Source organism: Mus caroli, unplaced genomic scaffold (assembly GCF_978045245.1).
Source record: "Mus caroli unplaced genomic scaffold, Mus_caroli_1 scaffold_8, whole genome shotgun sequence".
Classification (NCBI taxonomy): domain Eukaryota; kingdom Metazoa; phylum Chordata; class Mammalia; order Rodentia; family Muridae; genus Mus; species Mus caroli.
In genome coordinates, this window is record NW_028227263.1 from 56,280,918 (window position 1) to 56,306,590 (window position 25,673).

General features: G+C 37.3%; 1 protein-coding gene across 14 annotated transcripts in view; it reads right to left on the minus strand.

The window, feature by feature from the left end:
• Window positions 1-414: 414 nt before the first annotated feature.
• Window positions 415-25,673, minus strand: part of Picalm (phosphatidylinositol binding clathrin assembly protein) — an 82,358-nt gene continuing 57,099 nt past the window's right edge. For 3 of the 14 annotated variants that reach the window (XM_029479502.2, XM_029479507.2, XM_021168238.3), the window contains 9 exons: window positions 20,044-20,151; window positions 18,115-18,246; window positions 17,998-18,028; window positions 17,644-17,743; window positions 15,120-15,143; window positions 13,704-13,763; window positions 12,433-12,537; window positions 3,105-3,206; window positions 415-1,762 (listed from right to left, as the gene is read on the minus strand). In XM_029479502.2, coding sequence (XP_029335362.1) covers window positions 3,114-3,206; window positions 12,433-12,537; window positions 13,704-13,763; window positions 15,120-15,143; window positions 17,644-17,743; window positions 17,998-18,028; window positions 18,115-18,246; window positions 20,044-20,151 — 653 coding nt within the window. In that variant the 3' untranslated portion in view covers window positions 415-1,762; window positions 3,105-3,113. The remainder of the gene's footprint in view (window positions 1,763-3,104; window positions 3,207-12,432; window positions 12,538-13,703; window positions 13,764-15,119; window positions 15,144-17,643; window positions 17,744-17,997; window positions 18,029-18,114; window positions 18,247-20,043; window positions 20,152-25,673) is intronic. The other 11 variants (XM_029479508.2, XM_085841540.1, XM_029479503.2 and 8 more) reach the window with 5 other exon arrangements.

The following is a 25,673-nucleotide window of genomic DNA, read 5'->3' on the forward strand; positions in this document are numbered from 1 at the left end:
CTGTGATTTTTCCATACCAGAACAAACACTTAGCAGTATACAGCTTTTGATGTCTCTTTGATGCACTCTGATGCTCGTTTATTATCCACTACACTATATGATACAGCCATTCTTTAGCAAACACAATCCTACGCACTTTCTCCCTTAACTTACCTGACTGAAGGCGTCCCATCAGGAAGGAAGGTGAACAAGTGCAGTCATGTGTCTAAGCAAGCCCAGATGGTAACAAGAAGTCAGACATTATTCTTGTATAGTTAAATAAAACAAATTTTACATTTTATTTGACCAGTAGATAGATATAACCTCCTGGGCATAACTTTATTAGCAAAAACTGATGAGACTGATAATAATAAAAAAAAAAAAAAAAAGTGGAAGGAAAAAGGAGAACACACCTCAAACCAGAACACCGTAACATGTTTTGTGGAAGCTGCATTTTATTTGAAAATCCACCCATTTGCTAACATACATTTTAATATTGTAAACAAAAATAGAATCTGCAGAGACAATGCAACAAGTATGCTTAACTCATGTACAGAATTGCTTTCCTACAATGAACTGTCCTTCTTAAGGCCCCTCTCAACCCAAGCGATAAGATGTATTTACAGAAAGCACCGATCAACAGTGCAGTTTAATTCTTCATTAACTAAACTCTTGGCTAGACATTGACTTTAAAGATACTATCTCCCCTTATTTAAAAGGTACATGATCATAACATGGCACACGCCAAATAAAAAGTTCAAGGACTTCTGTTCCCTCCCTTTCCCCATAACGTCTCCTAAAATTTTACTGAAAAGAAGGAGAGTCTTGAAGTGAAAGCAATTCCTCACATTCATTTGGAAAGGCCCTAATGTCAAATGGAAAATAATGACATGCCAAGCACAAAGCAGTAAAGATCCTTCCCAATGCACTAATGCTGAGTTTTAAATGTAGTGCTTTTCCTAGTCAGTGAACTGTTCCCTTGCAAAATCCTAGGCACAGGATCGACTATAAGGATTAATGCATTTATAATGCGTCCCTACTTCCCATAGAGACTGAGAATTCTTAAGAGAGTCAGACCTATGGATTTGCCGTAAAGTATTTAGTGCTCTGTATGTCAGCTGAAAAGCATTCTGAATCAGATTCATTCTTGTGGATAAAAATCAAACATACTGTGAACATCCATACTCATTTTCTTAAGGAGGTTTGATATAATATTAATGTTATGTAAAATTGATAATCATAAATAAATACAAATACTTAAGGAATGTCTACTGCAAACTGAATATAAATTTTTTTAAAAAGAAAAGTTAACTTCAATTATGGTTTCTGTATATGTGAGGAGTGGAGAAAAGAAATATAATGCATAATTTAAAATTCTGATTTTGATCCCCCAATGAGTCCTGTTGCCATGGTAAAGGACACGACTCTTCTCCCCAGGCAGCTTTTCCAACACAAACTCCACACTTCCAATACGGGCTTTTCCTGGTAGGTTACTGATTATGGGTATTAATAGGAGTTGAAAGAACTGAAGTGTTAGTCACCAAAAAGACAGATCTTAGTCTTAAATCATGGCAATTCTTGGCTTTATAAGTGGTATTGACAACGCTCTCCTATAAACTAGTCCCATCCAGCTGTGGGCCTTCATGGGTTACTGGAGCGCTCTAATGGAGGAAGAGTTTCAGAGACAGCAGTTTCAATTTTGCTGGAAGTAAGGAGTTGCCACCTGCGCACTTGTATTCTTGGAGTAATTCCATTCTCTTCCATCTAGTTACATAAACTGTATCTGGAGAAAGAAAGTCATAGTATAAATTAGTTAACTCACCGCATTATTCTCACAGATAAAAACACTCTATGCCTTTACCATTTGACCAGCCTAGAGATAACATGCTTATGACAGACTCCGATGGCCAAAAAGTATCACCAGCTCCCAATATGGCGGAACTTAATCAGTGCAGCGTATGGTAGGTATTCTAATCATCTTCCTAGTTACTAAAAAGCAAGAAACAGTAAAGATGAGGGGAGAAGACCAATAAACTTTTTTCTTTAAGTTAAAAATATTCACCCATAAGCACAAATGTCCTATGTAACTTATTCGGGAAAGCAAAATGTAAATTACTTCCAAATACATAATTAGAGAATAAAGTAAAAAGTAATATTGCACTGATTCAACTCTTTGCTAATACAATGAAAAATCTGAGGAATTTATAAAGAAACTTTTCAGTCAGGAGTCACTGTTCACTCAAAAAATGCCTCGCTCATTTATCTTCAACTGCTTAACCTGAGGCAGCTAAATCTGAGGTGGATGTACCTGCCAAGTAAGAGTCAAACTGCCAAAGACCTAGACGGTAAATGTACCCTGGGCCTGGGGCATCAAGAAGAACAAATTAAACTGTCTCCCAGAAGAGGAATGTGGTGTAGATCATATCCTTGTAGTCACTTGCCCTTAAGTAAAAACCAAGTTGTAGCTGGGAAGCAGAGATAGGTAGATCTCTTGTGAGAGTTTGAGGCTAGCCTGATCTACAGAATGAGTCAGTCAGTACTACATACAGACCCTGTCTCAAACAAAACAAAACAAAAGTAAAACCAAACCAAAGCAAAAACAAACCAAACAAACAAACGAAAAAATCAAATAAATAAATAATTTTTTAAAGTTACTATCTTGAACAAAGGGAACACATAAAATTCAACTCTTTAAAGAAATTACATAAATGAAGTTTTATCATGAGCCATGGCTGTTACAGTAAAACTAAGGCTACTTCTAACCAAGATGTAAAAGTGGGGCAGACATTTTCTACAGTTCTTTTAAGGATGACCAAACACCTTATTTTTAAGGGTGATGTTTGACCACACCCAGTGGCTGTGAGCAGTGGATGCTTGTGTTAAGATGGTCCCCCAGCTCCCTAATTTTAACTACGTTAAAGCTATGTTCCAAAGGTGGTTTCTTCTTTTGTCCTATCTCAAACTGTTTTTATTCTCCACATAAAGAACAGAAGAGGAGGAGGCAGCTGAGGTATAGAAGGAATGCAGACTCCTTTAAATAAACAAAGGAGAAGGTGCATGGTACTCAGTGTTGGCAATCTTGGCTTAAGTATCCACATCCCCATCGCCCCCACACGCAGCAATACCTAAGTGACTTATAAGAAGTCCTCCAGAGAGAGCTCTGCAAAGGGGTCCTTTCCTGCAGCTCTGTGAGGACTGTGCCTTGAGGGGCTGGATGCTGCCGACAGCTGGGGGGAAAGAAGACAGAGACAGGGAAGAAAAAGATCTCAGAATGACAGAACATGAGAGCAGAAAGTGTAATGAAGGAAGAGGTGTTTTGTCACCTTTAGTAAATATAAAAGTAGCCTCTGTAGAAAATGGGTTTTAAAAAAAAAATGCTACTGCATGTCAAGTTAAAAGATATCCAATGGCATGGTTTTCCAGAGAACGAATGCATGCCTCTGAAACATGAAATGAAAGTCTTTTATCTGTAAAAGCTGATATAAACTGACTTAAGTCAAGACTGTTAGCATCAGGGAGGAGAGAGGGAGTACAGGAGAAAGGATGCATAATTGTGATTTGAAAAAACAAATTGAAGCTAGTTTCCTGTTTTCAGATATCTGTCCACAGTCAGTCCAAACTGACTTCTGTTTGGATCCCACATTTCCAAATGCAATATTCCTTCCTGCCTTCTTCCCACTGGGCACAAAGTCCTGCCCTTGGGTCTCTACCCTGCGGCAGGGGCCCACACAATGGGAACTAAGGGAAGAAATAAATCTCTGACTAAGGGAAACAGGCAAGGTCTCTGCTTTGCTTCCAGTCTGAATCCGTTCATCATGCTTTCAGAATTTGCCCCTTCTTTTACTTTGAAGAGGAAACTGACCACTGCACCAAGTAACACTATCTTTACTACCAAAGACAAGAGTTTTTCTCAACAATTAAGATGTTACTTGTGCACATGTCCAAGTGTTTCACCAAGCTGATCTACTAGCATTTAAAACCCAACATAAGCAACTTTTAGTTTGAAAAAAAAAAAGTTTTTTTCTGTTTCTCCCTCACTATAGGATCATAGAGGAGTTTGCAATTACAGGGTCATTATGAAAAGAATTGTGTTTAGGGATATTCAGTAAAGTATTAAATTAAAATTAAGTAAAACAACTTCAATTCATATTCCTAACCCTTAAATTAGATGAATAATTTGAAGTCACAAAATGAAAATCTCTTTGCTGGTTTAAAAATTACTGCCCCCCCTTCCCACCCTGGTTTTTCAAAACAGGGTTACTCTGTGTTGCCCTGCATGTCCTGGAACTCACTCTGTAGACCAGGTTGGCCTCAAACACAAGAGATTTGCTTGCCTCAGCCTCCCAAGTTCTGGGATTAAAGGCGTGATCAGATCACGACAGCCTATTTCATCTCTTTTTAAGTTTTGCTTTTACGTTTGCTTCTTTGCTTCTGTTTTGTTTTGTTTTGTTTTAAAGAAAAACACCATAAAGAATGATTAGGCAATGAGTTTCAAAATATACTATCTCACCAGTGTAAGTAATTTGCCATTCAGGGCATTATAACCAACTTACAAATCTGAAAATCATCTTTTGTTATTCTGGTCACCAAGATTGTTTCCCAATCCACATACTGTTTTAGAAATACATGTTCAAAGACAGTAAGAAGAGACGATAGAAGGATAATGGACTTGCACATGCAGCTACAGACAGGAGGACAGGGCAATGTGTCTGTCCTGGCTAGAAGTTACAATACCGGTCCCGCCACTCTAAGGGCAGAGTAAAGCAAAACCTAACTGGAAAGATGCCCCAGCCTTCTTCCAGGGGCCACGGACAGATGACTGTTCAGAAGGAAAGGGTTTCAAATACTCATTAATCACTGAGATGGAAGGGCAAACCTTAGTATTTCCTTCCACTCTTAACTTCACTTACAAACCAACCTGTTCATTGTACACTGTATCTAAATGACACTTTCTTATAAGGGCCCCATACTAAAATGTCTCCTTAAATCATGTTTTCAGGTGGGTAGCAGTTTGAAGACCTGATAGCATCAGAAGAAAATGTCCCCGAAGAACACAAAAGGGACATTATCATTCTCAAAACATGAGCATGCTGCCAGGAGTCCTAGAGTTTTACACACGGCGTTGAAAGGGGTCAATCTACCCTGGGAAAAAAGTATTGTCTTATCCAAAACTCCTTCTAGTCTTTCAAAGTCTTAAAGACACACAGCTGTCTTATATGTATACACAGAAAATTAAATGTTTGAGGCCACCAGTCAAAAAACAAAACTCAGTACCAGTATCTATCTCCACACTATGTTTCTTAGCCTTATCCTGCTGAAACAGGCAAAACCACATCCCAGAGCGGCCTGGCTACTACTGTACTACTCCAGGGCCTGGGATGCCCAGTGGTTATAAGCACCTACTCCCATCCTCTCCCTTCACCAGCAAAATGCATAAACAAAGCCTGCACTGGTGGGAAGGTAGTCAGATGGAGGGGGAAATAAGGAAGGACAGAACAGGACATGCTGCCCACATTACCACTCAAAGAAAGCAGGAAGAAAAGGGATGGAGGGGCAAGAACACTCAAGGCGGTTAAGATGCAGCATGATTTCAAGTCTGAAGAAGTCACCAAAGATAAAGTGCTGACCCTCTTTTATATATCTTTTTTTTTAAAGAGTAAATTAAAGAACCTAGCTTAAAATTGCCCAGGAACACCTAAACGCAAAGTTAATATATTGGAGGAAAAGGAATTTTTAAAAAAACTCAACTTGTCAAATTCATCATAAAATCAAATTTACAAACTGGTATAAAATAATTATTACAAATATACCATTACAAAAATGTGTAACAAACAAAATTACAACAGAAAATGTCTCAGTCCACATTTCCAATAACAATCTCTACCTTGAGGTTCCAGTACTAAGAGTTAACATAGTCATGAGTCAGCTCAAATAAAGTGATTTAGTTCATAATTAAAGATACCTCCTTACTGCTCTAACACAGACATACGTTTTTTTTAAAGAACAGGAAAATGAAATACTGCAAAGAACATCATATGCAGAAAACTACTAAGATTTATAAGTAATCAATGCTGGTAACTCCTGGCTGAAATTCTCCTGCCACTCGCATCATTGTGGAGGAACAGGAGCGGTGAGGTGGCTTGGCAGCAGAAAGCACCGCTGGGAGCCCGGAAAGCACACTGACCCCAGAATGCTGCATGCGGAGGTGCAGAGAAAAACCAATGTCCCAAGGCTGTCCTCAAGAGATACTCTGCCTTCCATACATCTGCCCCAGGACATATCCGTCCCCATGCACACATATGCACAATACATTTTAATAAAAATACATGTGAAAATGAGAAAGCCATCAATATTTCCAGAAAGCTCTTTGCTTTAGAGCAGAGTTGTCTAGTTTATCTTTTCCTGTTTTGGTTATACAGCGCTCAGTAGAGACTGAGTAGTGAAATCACAAATTAACAAAAGACAAATATTTTAAAACGCACTTGATAATATACTTCAGGAAGTTGACAAACTTCACAAAATAAAAATAGTTGTTTCCTTATTCTTGTTTACTACCAAATTAAAAACTGCAGGTTAGAACAAGATGAGCCAGGCTCCAACAGCCTTATGAGAGAAGCTGAGGGACTAGCTTGTAAACCAGAGAGTCTCCCAAGAATTCTAATTTTCAGGGCAGATCAAGACACTTAGTGGAACTTTGTCTCAGAATCTACAAATAACTAAGAGAGTTGAGGAGTATAGCTCAGGGACAGAAAACTTAGCCTGAAGGAGACTCTGGGTTCGATCCCCAGCACCACAAAAAAGTTTATGAAAATAAAATTTCTAAGACATTAGTAGTAGCTTTGTACTTAAGTTCTTAGGGAAGATCTGGGTCCATCAACACTGGCCTATAATCAAGGCAAGAAGATCAGAAGTTTAAGGTACGAAATAAATTGAGTAGGCTATTTTGAGAACCCTTCTCAAAATTAAAACCAAAACATTAACAAAAACAAAAATATAGATGCCTATAACTAAGGAAATACTTCCTTATATCTTTACATTTACATTCTCCAGTAACTCAAAAGACTAGAGAGTAAGAGTCAATCTTACAGACCCTTCAACTTTTCTACAAAAACAGACGGGAACTCAAGAGAAAACTAGGCCTTGCTTCTTCTGGAATGACTCACCAGGTATTTATAGAAAGACAAATTGAACTGGATTCAGCCTCATTTATAATCTGGGATTTAGAACACTTAAGCCCTTAATACCTGAAACCCATGTTTATGATAAATGGGAGTCGTAAAGGTTGAGGGGCTGTAAATACTCTGCATCCTGCCTGGCAGAAACCAGAAATTCAAATGAGTTCATTCACTACTTAGCACTGACCATCACACATTCCCCTTTGCATACGGAGGCTCTCATCAGAAGTCCCTGCATCTGTGTAGCTCTTGGCTGTCTGTTGTATCTGTACCATGATCCCTCCTTGAGAGGCTCACTTTACCACTCATTCACCTGGGCTTCCAAATGGCTGGCACTCACCTAAGGTTCCTCAGGTGAAGGCAACATTATTTTACCTCTTAGTCAGTTATCACCAGGGACTTACATATTATGATCATTCTAAAATGTATTAAAATGTGTTTGTTGATAAAATCCTTTGTATAGACTTGCCTCCAAATTCAGATAAGAGAAAATTAGAACATCTCTAATTTTAAAATTTAACAGCTTAAATTTACTTTTACACCTAATGTTTATTAGTGTAGAAACATATTAATTCAACCTATAGAAATATGAAAGGTTATATGCTTTGCTGCTGTTTCAGTGCATGACACCTGCCTGTCTACCTGCCTGCCTGTCTGTCTTTCTCTCTCACATACACACACCCCTTATCCCTCTGGAACAGAAAGTAACTAACTGTTGTTGGGCTGGGTGGGGAGAAACCATGAACACACAGAACAAATCCAGTTCTGTAATAATGAACCCATTGCCCTTTTGTCTAGTTCATGTAGTTGGAGTTTAAGAGTTCTACATTCTGATACTAATAGTTCTACCCATTCCATCTGTCTCACCCTCCCTTCTTTCCTTCCTTTCACAATTAGAATGCTAGGCAAGTGCTGGATCACTAGACTGTATTCTCAGCCCCTAAATCAACCAACCATTCTCTATGTACGCACGCACACGCACACGCACACACAGCAGTGTGCTCATTCATTGTTATAGGAACGGGTCTCCCTCAGGTTGTGTGTTCATGATCACTGTCCTTCTACTGCACCAAGAAAGCCTTAGCTACATGCTGGCAGCCTGACACTGGATTTCCCACTGAAACAAATTTCAATTCACTGCACATTACTCAGCTTGTGTGTTTTATATAGTAACACTAATAAAACACATTCTCTTAAAGCTGATTGGTCATCAAAAATATTTAGAGATAACAGACAGTACTATTCCAAGATCCCAGAGAATCAGCCTCAAAATTCAGTCTCAGAAACCGTAAGTTGTCTCAGGGTGTTTAGAGCACAGCCAGATCACTAGTGGCACATCCAAATCTACTTACTAGATGGGAATCCACACATACTATACTGTGTTGTATGCCACTAGTTTTCTATTAAAGACAGTCCCATTCTTTGGTTGCCTCTACGAGAAGCAAGAGGCAAGGGTAAGCCCTCTTCTAGAGGACACCATGTGAGGACAGCTTCAGAATTCCAGCCTCTGGGGCAGAAAGTAAATACTCAGCTGCTGTATTAATCCACAAAGCTTGCCATATTTTGTTACTGCTGCCCTTGGAAACCAATAGACTCTTAATGCACATACTGCGGGCTCTAAGGCTGTTAGCTTTTTGGTTCTTAAAATTAAATTTGAGTTCCTGTTTATTTCAACTCAATTCTATCATGATATTTAACTTATAGAAAGAAGTTTAAGTGCTATCAGAGCTGAAGTGGTTGCTCAATGTTAACCAGCACTTGCTGTTCTTCCTGAGGACCTCGGTTAGATTCTCAGCTTGGCATCGGTACATGATGACTCACACCTGTGTAACTCTAGTTCTAGGGATCTGGTGCCCTCTTTGGGCCTTTGTAAGCACCAGGCAGGAACATGGATAGACACTCAGGCAATATACCCAGACATAATACAATACATTTTAAATGAGATTATGAAGTTTTCAAAGGAAATTTTGAAGTGGTAACTTAAACGTTCTTTGGAAAGCAGTTGGATAGTGTTTTGCTGAGGCAAACATGAAAGAATAAATAGATACAGGTGAAAGACTAAGGTAGACTCCTGAAGGAACATTTCACTGAAGCAGGCACAGGAGAGAGGATGGCTAAAGAAACATGTGAAAGAATGTGTAATGAAGGATTCTTTGCTAACTTTAAGCTCCCTTTGTTGGGACTTGAGGACTCTAGATTGCCTGAATGCACGTGCTGAAGCAAGATCTGTGCTGAGGCAAGGCACATAAAAGATACATGATGTTTGGAGGGTATACAGAATGACAAAGCTTGGCCTGCTGGTACAGTTAGCTGTGCAATGCTGTAAAGATCACATCTTAGCTGATCTTCACTTTCCTGAGAGAGGCACAACACAGAACTTCTGATGTTCCTGCTGGTCCCTCCCACTGACAAGCTCAGGCTGAGGTCTGGTTGTGTCTGCTAAGTCGTGTCACCGCTGTTGCTGACCCGAATCTACCCAACTAGACTGCTGGCATATCCATGAAATGTTTGGGAATGGATTGATCTGCTGCTTCTAACCTGTGAACTGAACTGCCAATTTCCAGACAGCACAGTCGGGGAGTTGCTCCAAAGAACGTTTCTAAACAGGCCCACTTCCCCTATATCCTTTCTTTCCCACTACCTCTGGTGGGTCGTGGGCTACAAGGAAATTTAAAGTGTTTAAGAACCATCATTGAAATTAAGGTTTGGAAAAAATTAAAGTTACAAACTTTTCTAGCATACACTATAAACAAATGTAGTCTCACACTTCCTATACACTCAGAGCTACTGAAGCTCACCATGACGACATTGTAAAACTTTGGCCACCCAAGGCTTTATTAATGCTTTCTGGCTATAAGACAAGAAATAAAGGTTTTAAAAAGAAAACCTAGGGCTGGTGAGATGGCTCAGTGGGTAAGAGCACCCGACTGCTCTTCCGAAGGACCAGAGTTCAAATCCCAGCAACCACATGGTGGCTCACAACCATCCGTAACGAGATCTGGCGCCCTCTTCTGGAGTGTCTGAAGACAGCTACAGTGTACTTACATATAATAAATAAATAAATAAATAAATAAATCTTAAAAAAAAAAAAAAAAAAAGAAAACCTAGAAAGTAAGACCTTCCGCTGCACTTGTTTTATTAGCAACAGAGGTTAGAGATGAGACTCCTAATATTTTTTTATATGATTAACTGGTATATAATAAGGGCTACAGAATCAATTTTTCATTTATGGTACTAAATCTGATTCCCAAAGTAAATTTTCTCATAATATTATATAACAATAAGTAGGAAAAGATAAATGAGCATAAAGTACTGCTGAAAATCCAAACAACATGATTCATGAAGATTCTGCTAGACAAATCAGTTGAGAACTATCACTATCAACATCCAAGATTGGTAGGAAGCCAAGACACCAGTAAATGAATAAAAAAAAAGCCCACATGAAGCCTAAAAGCAAAGTGTCATTGCTTCCTACAAGAAAGTCATTAGCCCCACACACTCTCAGGACTTGAATTAAGCCAGCATCTAAAGGCATCAGTGCTTATTTATTGTAGAAACTGCATTCATAAGTCAGTTTCCTTTCAGACACTTAACTGATGTCAGACTTGCTTAAAAATGTTCACTGCCAACACAATAAAAACACACATCCTCCCTAGACAAAACTAGCAGTACTCCATTAAAAAAAGAAACCTAGTTAATGAACCAAGGAAACTCTTAAAATAATCTTATTTTTTAAATGAAAACACCCGTTGAATTTTGTGCTTTAACATATAAAGAAGTGGAGAGAATGTGGCAAGCATATCAACCTTTGCCATCATCAAAAAGCTTCAACAACCTCTAAAGCCATCATCATGTAAATTCCCATTAAAAGCTTATTTCCTATCACAGCAACTTTGAAAAGACGACGAATACTAGTTTAACTGTCTTCATGCTTAAGTGACATAATACTTATACATGGCAAACAAGGAATTTACAAGCTACTGTACATCAGTGAACACTCTGTAAAAGTCAGTGAAGTGTATTCAAAGTACAAATTAAAACAGAATATAAAACCCCATTCTCAACAAATTAACAAACTCATGAACAAGCACAGAAAGAAAGAAAAAAAAACAAAACAAAAGAAAAACAAACCTGTGAGGACCCAGCTTTTTCTACATAAACATCTGGGAAAATGCAAAACCAAGACCTTAAAACTCCCTTTTATAAGTAAGATAAACAAGTGACAATCTCTAAAAGGTACTGAATGATGAATATGCACCAAAACAAAGGAAGGCAGTGGGACTTGGCTGGGATGTAACTCAGTAGCAAAGCTTATGTTCAGCATATGTAAGAACATTAATCAATGATTTTAATACCCAAAAAGATCAAATATGAAATGGCCTCCTATTCATTGCTACTTATCAAATAGAGACTAGATTCAAATTGAATATACACTATCTTTATAACACTATATATCCTCCTAAGTGTACTAGGTATGGAAATGGAAAAGAAATACAAGTTAACTGCTGAATATTCTGTCTTCAAATAAGCTTCAAATTTAGTCTACCAACCTTTTCACTTTGAAAACCATCTAGGAAACCAAGGTATACATTAATAATTATATGTAACGAGCAGAGCCACATAGAAGGATAAGTTACCCTGCACTTCATAAGGGCCCTATCAAATAGCATACAATAAACAAAATGCAGACTGCTCCCCAACCCCAAAAGAATAAACTTAAGAACATCTAACGTAACTATCAGGACAGGGAGAGCATAAGAAGTCTCCTTTAAAGAACCTAAATCAGCACGGCTTCCTAACGCTTCGGCCCTTTTGTTTGTTTGTTTGCTTTTACCATAATTTTTAGTGACAAAAACTTACCTAATGAAAAAATAACAATCAAACTTTTTGTAGGCTTTCTAAGAGTCTGTAAACATCCCCAGAGCAACACTTAAAGCAAATACTAAGCCGTTAGGTATGATCTGATGCCCTGAGGCAAGGCAAGGCTCTGATGCATTGAGGGTCTAAATGCAAGGATTATAAAGAAACAAGGATCCTCAGCCATAAGCATGAAGTTATAAGAAGTTCCCACCTATAAAACCTATAATCTACTTGTCACTTCTCTGGAACTAATCAATATTCTGAAAAGTACTTGAACCAGGAAGATAAAAAAGCAAGTACTAAGTAATATCCATGACAAAAAGCAAAGTTTGACGTCTTTTTTGAATGAGAGAAATTGATAATGTTATAGAGCCCTTCCAAATTCGCATATTGCAACAGTTGTGCACATCATTGGTACCTGTGCTCCTGATACAGGGCCAAAGGGGTTTGCTGGTCTCATGACAGGCTGGCTGTATATTAAGGTTGGTTGTGTCATTACAGGTACACTTCCCATCTGAGGAGGCTAAAAAGATAGAATAAGAAATTCTGGTTTACATACTCATTATTCTGGAGGAAGTAAACAAGAAGGCTAACAGGAATGTAAGGTTAAGAGTGCCTTAGCTCAGACGATAAGGACAAATTATTCTGCATGCAAGTAAGAGTAGTATGTACGTTTTAAAGAAGTACTATTTTCATACAGAGTTCACTCTTAAAAAGTAGAAAATAGACAGGTGGTGGTGGCTCACACCTTTAACCCCAGCCCTCAAAAGGCAGAGGCAGGTGGATCTCTAGAGCTCGTGGCTAGCATGGTCTACAGAGCAAATTCAAGGACAGCTGGTTAAGCTACACAGAGAAATTCTGTCTCAAAAACAAAAAAAATAGCAAATAAAGCCTAGCTTTCCTATCCAATGGGTTTGCCAAACTTAAACTGTATTATAGTAAAACAAAAATATTTCTGACCAAAAAGAAAATAAAAGGGGGTGGAGAGGAGAAGAGGAAGGGGAGAAGATAATGGCAGAGAAAGGTTTCCCAAGTAACCAGGTCCTCAGGGTCCACATACAGAGAAAACCTGTAGGCTCTACAGCTAAACAGTAACATACTTCAAAGCAACCCAATTGCTTTGAGTATCAAGTCAAGTTTTATGTCACTATGTAAATGATCATAAATGATGGTTGATTGTATGTGTGTATACATACATGTGTATATATAGGTGCAAATACAAGTGTGGAGTTCAGAGATCAACCTCATGTCACTGACAGTAACAGAATATACATTGTGGGAATGGTGAATGGTTCAAAGACTGGTTTTGTACTCCAACAGTCACTGTCAGAGGAAAATCATTTTGGCCTATTTCACATTAAATTTACCCCTAATTAACTCAATTATTCAACCCCACAGTATTAAGGTGGCATCACCTCACTACTTGTAACAAAATAGCTTGAAGCTAACATTAACATTTAAGTCATTCTGTAATGAAAAACAACATATACAGCAAAGTTATGAGTCGAAAAACAAATTATTAACAATGGGCACACCAATCATAATAGCTATTTTACAACAAATATTCTAAAAGATACTTATGGAAGCAATGGTTAGGTTCTTAAGCTATAAAAAAAACCCCACTAAGGTTGAAATAAATCATGTTAAGAATAAATTACTTTCCAAAATTATATTTAGAAATATACTTACAATTCCATATCCTATCATGCCCGTTGGTGTAGTAGCAGGATAGGCCATTACAGGGGGGGCCTGATATGGCAAAAGAAAAAATAAAACAGAAAATGTTAACTCCTGCATCTCATGATTTTAAAGGACTGTCAGATTTCTATTTTAAAACCAATTGCTAAGACAGCTATGATTAAGTGACATTTATGATTACTGGTAACTGTGAATTAACACTCAGTGAGAAAAATCTCAAAATTAGCAGAAAAGCAAAATTGTCAAAAAAAAAAAAAAAAAAAAAAACCACTTAAGCTTAGACTCGACCACAGTCTAAGACCATAACATACTTTATAGCATATAGCTTTCAAAGACTGTGACAGAGCGCTTGTCCTATCCATAGCTCCACCAAAATAAGAAAACAAATTAAAAAGTCTTCAGGTATTTAAAAATATCCAAAAGTTCCAAACTTTAAAGCCCATCATTTTCATAAAGAAATGTTTATTAAGAAGAACATAATATGGACTGTTTCTTAATATGTTTCTTCAGTACTAGAAGGGAAAAGAAAAACCTTATGATTCTACAATTAGGAACCTGATGTTCAAAAAACCACAGGAAGACCTCGAGTGACTACTCCTATGATCACAGCTTTCACATGAGTAGCTACATGTTAGCTTTCTAATTTGTTCCAAAACTATCCAGTACTTAAAGAGGAACAAGCATGTTCTAAGTTGATATATTAGTGAGGACCCCTTTTCCTACTTCTTTTATTGATGACTTGTAAACATACTAGAAACATAATATTTTAGGTATGGCTGCTGTCTTAACAATATTCCCTCTCTCATAAAAAGCTAAAACTGAATACAGGTGAAAGACCAACACAGCTAAAGTATGTTTGAAACATGAAATTATACAGCAGTTTTAACATATGCATGAAGTTAAATAAAGCATAACTTTAAAAATAACACTAAAGAGTGAAGTTTAGTATTTAGGTGAGCATGTAGGGCGTATTGGTCTCTCCCTACTTCAAAACCAAGATCTACAAGAGCAGTAAGACAAACTGCCAAGTACAGCAGAAGCCTGGAAGATTACATGCAATTGTTATTTTAAACATTACCACAATCAACAATTCCCTTCATTCAGAAGTCATCAAGTGCACGGTGGCAGCACAGATACACACACAGACACCCAGCCATCTGGCAGCAAATGGCGGAATATTAAGCAAGAAAGAAAAATTGGTATTTCCCATGCCACCATGAGAATCAATTCTGCAACACACCCATGAAAATCAGTAGATGCTAGGAGTAATTTCTGGCACACTGAAAATCTGATGTGGAAACAAAGAATAGCTGGAAGGTTATGAGATTCTGCTGCAGCGGTGGTTAATAGCATGCCAATTTATTGCAAAAAAAAAAAAAAAAAAGAGGCTAGTTTTTGGTCACTTACGTATTGTGGAAAATGCATGCCATTCTGTTTTTCCCAGGGAGAACAATTACATAATGCAATAACACTGGATTAGAGCAAGTACTTACACAACAAAATACACAGAGAGCATTTTAGTTTACATGTACATTCACTACCTAAAATTCTGGGTATTTTCTATATCTAATAAAAGAACATCTATTACCAAAACACTATCAAGGTTGATAAGGGGAAGGGACTTTTAGCTACCCCCCCCTTTATATATGCAATGCTTTACTATTTACAAATGTATTTGAAACAAGATACATAGTGACATTAGTAAGGAAAATTCAAGAGCACCCTCAAAATAACATGACACCACATGTCTACCACCAGGGCAGGACCATCAATGAAAAGAGGTTGTGGCATAACAAATATTTTGATAAAATAAGTGTATTTATTTACAATTTAAAAAATTAAAAACCTTGACAGTGTTTAAGAATTAATCAAAAGGTTAGAAATATAAAAAAACACCATAAGCAGCAGTTTTTTCTTAGTGAGTCACATCACAGGCCCCACACATTAGCCATCAAAAAATAAACTATCATATACACGCAAATATCTTAAGTAAGATATCATAAGAGATGACCCATACTAACATATAATACACTGTTATTTTGACAACTTACATACAATGCTAGATGGTTAGGTGTTTATTACATTCTAGTAGTCAATCTTGAGGTCAATACTATCGAAAGCTTTCGGGTGAATGCTGACTTAAGATTAAATACACAAATACCCACCGTGACTTCATATTAGTTGTAGTACTTACAGCATCACACAGATATTATTAATGAATAATCCTATCTGCAGTCAGAAAGCACACTAACTTAACTGCTGCCAGCAGTTTTCATCACTAAAGTATGTTATAAAGGAAAAACACTACATTCAGAATCAGGTTTCAACTTAAATCAGCTGTTTAACTGGGGATCTAGAAAAGCAGCACAGATAACACTGTACTTCAAAGTGATATGTGTACTCCAGCTCTCCTGAGAGCACTGTACTCTTACACTTACTGTATATGCTGCCTTTGTGGGTAAAAACCTAAACTAAGAAGCTAGACATGTTAGAAACCTGAAATTCCAGCACTTGGGAGGCCAAGGGAGAAGGATGGTACATTTGAAGCTGATCTGGACCACTTAGTAAACTCAGAGTCAGTGTGGGGTATATCACATAAGTTTTGCACAGGCTCACACCTGCATCCTCAAAACAACAAAATTAAACTTGAGTCTTTCATTTTATAAAAAGTAGTCCAGGGCTAGAGGTGGCTCGGCAGTTCAGAGCACAGACTGCTCTTTCACGCATCCTAAGTTCAATGCCCAGCAACCACAAGGTGGCTCACAACCATCTGGAGTGTCTGAAGACAGCTGCAGTGTACTCGCCTACTGAAAATAAATAAATAAATCTTAAAATAGAGGAAAAAAAAAGTCAAAACTTTTACACAGATTTAGCCTCAGCCCACATATAAGCAACCCAAACACAGTAACTGTTCCATAAGGGACTTTATTAAGCACAATGGAGCTTCCTAGTAACAGCTGGGGAAGCTATACTATATAGTACCTAAGTGATCAGAACCCTGCTATCATATCATCCCCACTGAAAGAAAGGAGTATGTATTTCCCTAACTGAGGGAGAAGAAATTTGGCAGATTAAGATAAAGCAGGAAAAGACAGGAAAGTAGCCATAAGCTATTCTGGGCCACAATACAATTAATACAGTAATTAAGAGCATCAATAAAATCTCTTTGGTTCTAGCTGCTACTTAACTAGCACACAATTATCTGCTTGCTGTTAGTAAACTTTATAATCCCCAAATTCAGTATTCACAGTCCTTTCATGCACATGTGCAGAGGTATATAAATTGTAACATGCATCAGTTCCTTCCTCAGTAAGATGGAATAAATTAGAGGTTGTCCCTCCAATATTTGGAATTATAGGCCATGCACCAGTATGTCTGGCTTAGAATGAGGCTTTTTTCAGGATGTGAAATTACAATGTGAAATATACAAAGGAATGTTTTCCCTAGCAATGGCTCACTAATTCGTGTATCAGGGGGACTTAAATCAAGTATTGAATGGCCACAAATAATGAGGAACTATATAATACTTAGAAGACCTAAGAAAATAACTTGTTTACCCATCATCAGGTCTAAAGGATATAGGACTTTAGGTTACAAAAAATAAATAATAAATTTGAGAGCAACAATACTAAGAATACATCCCATTACTCAAGAACTCTGCAATACTGTTGCACTTCTTAGTAACTGTGCATGTACTAAGTGGGAGAAATAATAGCTCCTACCACAGCCACACATTATTCATTAGATTGAATCATTTTAAATACATGTTAGGAGTTAAAAATGTGCCTGACAAAGACAGTCAATCATCTTTAAAGAAACAATGAAGTACTTAATAAAACTTAGTAATAATGTTTCCACTTATGTCTACCACGTTCGTTATATCTGTTATACATTTAGTTAAAACATTCAGGTATAAGCTTCCCCAACTCACCATTGTTGCAGCACTCCAGGCAGTTGTTGGTGCAACCTTTGGTTGCCAGTTAGATCCTCCAGTTAACTTCTTTTCACCTGGTTGACTCCAACTTACATCACTTTAAGTAAACATAAACATACAATGTTTCTGAACTATATGAACATACTGAACATTTATCGTACCAAGGTGGCATCTCTATATGTACTTCTGAAGTGAAAGTCAGAATAGGTTCTATATGCTATTTAAGTAATACAAATAAGACACTTCTTAGTGGGTGGGTAGGGGAGCAGGGTGGGAAGAGGGTATAGGGGACTTTTGGGATAGCATTTGAAATGTAAATGAAGAAAATATCTAATAAAAAAAGACACTTACTTCTTAGTGGTTCCATTTCCAATGCCAAGATCTAGGAAAAGAGAAAAGTCTTTACAAACTAGAATCATTTTAACAATTTCAGCTTAAGAATGACTGGAGAATCAAAGGACTACTTACTGCCCACAAGGTTGGCTAAAGATGAATCCAAGTCATCAGACACTAATTTGTTAGGCGGAAGTTTGGCAACAGGAAGACTCTGGTTCTGGGAGGCCACTGTTGGTTTGAGAAGTCCACCTAGTTCATCAAAGCCTTAAAGTTACAAACAGATGAAATGGGATGCGTAAGGAACCTCACAGGCTACGGCTTTCTAAAGGAATTCTCCCCCTCTCTCCTTGTTTGCTCAGTACAAGTTTTCCCAGAACATGGGAAATGCCCTCACATGGAAAGAAAAATCTGCCACCTTTAACTGAACTTAACAGTGTGTCTAAAATCTAATAACAAAATTATACCCAAATTTAAGGGGGTGATAATAAAACGCTCTAAAAGGGGAGGGGGATGTAAGTTTCTCCCTATTCCAGCAAAATTTTTCTAAACACTTTAGGATAAAGTCCTTTTTTATGTTGAGAAAGAATATTTTATAATGTCTTATATTGGAGCTAAAGAAATGGCTGAGCAGTTCTCAGTACACATGTCAGGTGGGAAGCACTTGTAACTTGAGCCCAGTGTGTCCAATGTCTCTGGCCTCTGCAGGTACCTGCACTCATGTGTACATACCTACCCCCCTCCAAACACATAATTAAAAAAAAATGAATCTTTTAACTTAAAAAATAAAAACTAAAAATCGTTTTTTAACAGGTCTTTACTGCACAGCTCTAACTGGGCCAGAATGTCTACGTAGACCAGGCTGACATCAAAGTCACAGAGATCCACCAATCTTTGCTTTCCTAGTGGTGGACGTAAAGGTATATGCCAACATGCTCAGTCCCAACAAACTGTTCTTGTAAAAATGTGTGTGTGTGTGTCTGTCTGTCTTGAAAGAAAATCCGTAGGAGTTGATTCTCTCCAGTGTGAATCCTGGAGCTTGAACTAAGGTTATAAGGCTTTGCAGATAAGTGAGTGCCCTTACCACTGAGCTATCTCACAAGCCCTAGAAGGCATATATTAGAGAGCTTCTCACACTTCTCATATTTGGGAATTTAAGAACCTACGTCAGATGCTGGGGAGATGGACCAGTGGTTGCTTTTTCAGAGGACCCAGGCTTAGTCCCCTTTACCCACATGGTGGCTTACAACTGCCTATAACTCTAGTTCTAGGGAATCCAATGCCCTCTTTTCTAGCTTCCAAAATGTGCCTACATGCACATGCAAATGAGCTTTCAAATACAAAACCTATTTGTATACACTAAATAAATTCCTAGTCCATACAAACAAGCTTGCTTCTTACTTTTTGGATAACTAATTAAACATTATGTAACTAAAAATACCCCAACATGTTTTAAAGTTAAAATGTAATTGTTAGTCAAAGTCAGTGATCATCTCCGTGTAGGAATAAAATTAGAACATGTGTACTTTATAAACTTCAAGCTAACAAGAAGCATAAAGTACAATCCTCATTCTAGAGTTTTATAGTTTTCAAAATACAAATTAGTAGGTGTACCTTAATAATAATCAGTACTAAAATAATTTTTTTAAAGCCTGTAGTCATAAGCCCTTTAACATACTCTACTTAAGTTATATAGAAACTATCTAAATAAATCAGGTACCACGCACTATGTCTTCCAACTGGTCACTGTTCATTTCAGTAGAAGAAAAACTGTCATGACCAAAAGCTATAGTACTTTCCAAACAGTCACTAACAATTTAGCACTTTACCAAGAAATTGTTTTCTTATTGTATAGTGGAACAAACAAAAGTTCCCCTAAACTCTCAAATGCTACCAAGAAAAAGGTAAAATTAATATCTTTTAAGTTCCCATCAAGTGATTTGGGGGAAGATCAATTTCTCTAATTTATAAATGCTAAAAGCAGCATCATGTTTCCTATAGAGGATCGACATTAACATGTTACCTATCATATTTTAAATAAAAACAACAAAAACTTTTTCTTACCACCAGAATCTACAGCAACATTTGTAGATTTATTTCCAAACACAGATTCAAAGTCAACATTAAGGCCAGCTGAAGAATGTGGCTGTGCAACTGGAGAAGGACTGAATCCTAAGACAAAGCAAACAAAACACACACGTGTTCAATTCTCCACTCACTGTCTCAACAGTTACACATAGTAAGTATAAAGTACCTTTAAGAATGGGAATAGAATGGGAAAGTAATACATTGCTTAACAAGAAACCTAGTTCTAAAGCAAAAGTTCTCTTCATTATATCACATTCCTGTTTTTTAAGATATACAATCACATTGTTGTCCAAGTGATCCTCAGCCCAAGTGTGAAGATTAAAGGTCTGAACCATCAACACCAGTTACATTTCCACTAAAATCACCCACTAAAAAAAGTCAGAATAAACAACATACATTTACTCCTGAGTTTACTTCATCACATAATGAAACCTTTTGTTATATTTTATCTTAATTTTGCATCTGATAATTTCTTAAAACTTGAAGTCATCTAAAACACCATGCTATCTCTCTACCTACGACTTTCTGTATTCTGAATTTCTCGTACCTACTTTCCTTTTCCCTACTTCACCCCAGCTGTCACACATTAAAAAAAACAAGTTTATTTGTGTGTGCCTGCGTATGCTTGTGGGCATGCAGGTGCTACAGTGTGTGTGTGGAAGTCACAAGTCAGCTTCTGAGTGTTAGTTCCTTTCCTCCACCATGTGAGTTTGGGATACAAATTCAGGTCTCACTGCTTGGCAGACAGCACCTTTAACCCACTGAGCCATACTGGCTGAGAAATTACATGGTGTAAGATAAATCTGAGAACTGCTAGGATTCTAAAAATTGCAATCTCACAAATGTTTCTGCCTGTTTTAAAAACACTAACGAAAAATGATTTTCTTCTTTCAACTCCCATCCACTCTTTCAATTCAACTTAACATTTTTAACACTTAGGAATGACGAGTAAGGGGCCAAGTATGCTAAAAAGTCTAAAACTAGCCAGAAAAACACACACCCATACAAGACAACCTTACTCTTTCTTATTTTATTCTGGAGCTAATAGTGTTAACATAACAAGTACCAAGATTGAGTCTCTGAGGCCTGCTAATGCTGAGTTAACATAAATGCTTTAATTCTCAGGTTATATTTTTCTAAAGTTCAGTGTGTAAAATTGTAGAAGCTAAAAATAATTTTAAAACATCTAAAAATGTTAGGTCTGTGTCAGGACTTGAGGACCTTTGAATCACTGAAACTACTTAGGTAAATCGTCTGCAAAGGATCACAAGAGATTCTTACGACATATATGAGGTTGTAGTCACTTGCTTCTAAATTCTCTTGCTTCCTAGGTTCTATCAAGTCAGAATGAAAACACATAAATAAAAGCACCTGATTTTATAAGATTATCATTTATATCAACAAGGGAATTTCTGAAGTTCTACACAGATTCTCTTCCTCCTAGAGAGGAGACCCATCTTCAAAACCTCAAGAATAAGTTTTTGTTTTTCACTCTTTCTCTTGTGTGTGCGTGTGTGCATGTGTGTGTGTGACTGACTGTGTGAGCTTATGTGCCCCTTACACAGGCAGGATCCTGTAGAGCAGAAAAGGGCATCAGATCTCCCTGGAACTAAAAGTTACAAACAACTGTGAACCTGCCATGTGATGCTGAGAATTGAACCTGGGTCCTCTGGAAAGGCAGTCAGTGCTCAACCCTTCAGCTATCTCATCTCTTCAGCCCCAGCAATGGTTTGTGACACCATTCCTTACAAAGTGGTATGCATAATAGTGACCCTACTTTAAACTAGTATCTGGAGTTATGAGTATTTAAGATCCATAGGTTTTTAAGAATGTTTAAAGTTTGACCTTGTTCTAACCCTTAAATTACTTTTACATCAAAAACACTGGTCTCAGGATGAAGAACAAATACATAGTACAAATTCATTTAGTATTTACATCTCTTGACCAGTCTTTTGAAAGGATCTTAGAATTCTAGACTCTTTGATTTAGTAACATTATAGGTGTACAAAGCTTTAACGTCCCATGGGCTTATCATAGCTTCTTAAGAACAAAACATAAGCATGCTTACACATGTGCTCAGCATCACACTGTAAGATGTACACTTCTACTCCAAGGACTTTTGAATTAATCTTGGCTAAAGGATCACTAACCTATTGGCCATATATATAATTACAGCTAATGCCCAATTTCTCCTATAATGTCCCTCTTTCTACCCTTTATAGCAATCTTAGAACAACTCCATTGTTTCCTATTATAGGGGAACCATCTTCTGAAGTCTTTAAGGTGATTAATTGAATAATTAAAAAATAATTAGCTACAAGTGCAAAAAGAAAGGTTAAAAAGGAAAAATGTAATCCAAAACATGTACCTCGAGTTGGTTTTTTTTTTTAATCCTACATAGACAAAAATGTAATTTCAAATAATTTTTAATGTCTGGGGACGCAAGCAACATATTTCTAAGGTAATCATCCTTTCTGTATACCACTGTGCATGTACACACACATACAGACATGAGCACACATGCATTCAAGGTAGAGATTTTGTTTACTATTTCAGTGAATATGATTAGCCTAACACTCTCCTGTCACTTTTTCAGTCACTTATCAGGATTATCAACTTTTAAATTTTAAAAGCTACTTAAAACAGAAATACAAAACCTTAAGGTTGAGCCAACAAGATGGCTGAGCATGCCATTGAAGTCTTACATCCTGAGACCAATCACCAGAGCTCCACAGCAGATAAAAGAGAACCAACTCCACAAAACTATCTTCTAACCTCCATGTCAGGGCATTGCATGCACACACCACACAAACACATCGTATACACATATAGGTAGATAACACTGGGGAAAACTGTAAGAACAAAAACACCTTCAGAGAGTAGAAGCAGGAGGCGTCTGTATCTGGGGCCAATCTGGGCCACATGGTGAAACCCTACCTAAACAAACAGTAAGCAAGCAACAACACATCCAACAACTAATAACACTACTTGAAAAGATACACTTTAAAGGGAAAGAGGAGAGGAGAGAAGAAAAGGAAGGAGGAAGAGACAGCGGAAGGAAAGGAAAAGAGGGAAGGGAAAGAGAAAACCCACTCCTACTTTTCCTAAGACCCAGAGAAAACTGCTCTTGGTTGGCACCAATCGACAGACAGTATTTCCAGCCAATCTCATAAGGTCATCATAAATGAACTGAGGCACAAAATAACTAGCACTGGAGCAGAAAAACATCCCAAAAATCTTTGAAAACAGGCCAGCAAAACAGTTCAATTGGTAAAAGCATCAAGCCTAATGACCTTAGTTCAATCCCAGAACCCACATGGTGGAATGAGTACACTAACTGCAACAAGTTGTCCTGACTTCCACATGTAAGCTGTGGTGCTCACATACATACACCCACACCTGTGGTAGATTTGGTCTAACTCTTGTATTAACTTAATTGGGTTCCCAAAGTTGCCGGAGAATCAACATGTAAGATATGAAGGGTCCCTGCTCCCAGTTGGTTCTGACTGGTTAATAAAGTTGCCAGTGGACAATGGCTGGGCAGAGAGACAGAGGTAGGACTTTAGGATTTGCAGGCAAGGGGATTAGGAGAGGAAGAAGGAAGAACAACAGCCATGCTAGGAAAGAAATAAGGTCCAAGCCTGAGAGGTACAGAAGAGAGGGCATACTAATCATGTAAGAGTGGGAAAAGACCCAATTGGGTTTAGGGCAGACGGAATATAGATTTTAGTAAGTAATAACTCAGGACTATCAGAAGGGAGGTATTGGCAGCATGTAGGTTTGAGAGAGGCCCAGCTACTGAGCTATTTAAGACTAAAATATAATGGTGTGTGTGTGTGTGTGTGTGTGTGTGTGTGTGTGTGTCTTTAGAACCCAGAGCATTGTGGATTAGGTAGTGAGGAACCCATGCCATACTACGCTGAGGCAATTTGAGGAGAGGTTAATTAACAACTGCAACACACCCACACCCACATACAAACACTCACTAAAAAAAAAAAAAAAATTTTTTTTTAAAAGAGAAACTGTCTGGGTTGGTAAACTGAATAGATTAAACAATTTCATCTAAGGCCAAGGACTTACTAACACTTGAATATTAGTTGATTCCAGAATACTATTGAGGTTTATCTTATACACACATACACACACAAAAACACACACATATGAGTGTGTGTGTATTCACTTTATATAAACAGGAGAAAAATAAAATTTATTTATATATGTGTGTGTGTATATATACATATATATACATATATTTTTATATATATTTACTTGTTTTACATGTATGGGTGCTTTGCTTGCATGTGTGTGCAATGAATGCCTGACTGATTTGTGTCCCTGGAAGACAGAAGAGGGCACTGGATCCTTACACCCGTATGTGAGATACCATATGGGTGCTGGAAACGGGATCAAGTCACCTGGAAGAGTAGCAAGTGCTCTTCACTGCTGAGCCATCTATCCTTTCCAGTTTTTATTAACTAAAAGTAAATCATTTTTATGAACTTCAACTTTTGTTGCTACTTCTGGGCCCCCAACACAAATGACTCAACAATTCTACAAATAAAAGCAATGCAAATAATCAGCCTTAAAGATGCTTAAATAACTTAGGTAAGAAATATACTAAAAATATGAAGCATTCCACTCATACAAGACTGCTTTTTATGATAGTTTTGTGATATTTGTAAATGTTTGGCATAGTGTTAGGTATGAAGCATTTACATATAAACTCCTGACTGTTCCACAAGAATATACCAACTTTCATAGACTCACAGAGACTAAGTGTTTAAAGTAGAACTTGAATTCAAACAAAAATTTGCAGGATTCCAAACATTTTCCTATCAAATGTCCTCATTAATTCCCTTTTAAGAAGTCATTCGTGCTGTATATATACATTTATTGTTTTGGTTTTTTTCTTTGAGACAGGTTCTTGTTGTATAGACCACCTTGGCCTCAATAGTAGAGATCCACCTCTCTGCTTCCCAAGTGCTGGGAATTCCCAGACTATGTATGTATGTATGTATGTATGTATGTATGTATACATAATGACAATTTAATCATATACTGTGTAAATACACAAAATTATCTGGGCTTATTTTTAATTGTAGTACACTGGCAAAAAAAACCCCAAAACACCCTCATTTGCAGAGCTACAAAGATGAATCAATGGTTAAGAGTATTTGCAGCTCTTCCAGAGGATCAGAATTCAATTCCCAGCATCCACATCAAGTGGGTCACTATTGCCTCCAGGATAACTAATGCTTTCTTACGGCTATCAAGAGCAATCACCTACACATGCTACATATACTCACACACAGACATACACATACATATAAATGAATAAATTAAAAAAAAAAAAACCCACCATAGTTGAAAAGAAATCAATGAATACATAGAGCTTTAAATTCTACAAGCTAGTAATACTAAAGGTAAAATACACTTATGAAAATATCTAAGTACAGATTAAAAGGTATAATAAGGTATCTACTTATAAAATCATAATGTGCTAAAAGAAAATTAAGGAAAATAAGAATAGAAAGGGAGGGGGACACAATTTTAAAAAATCAAGTAAGGACTGAGATATAGCTCAATGGTATAATCTGCTGAGAGTG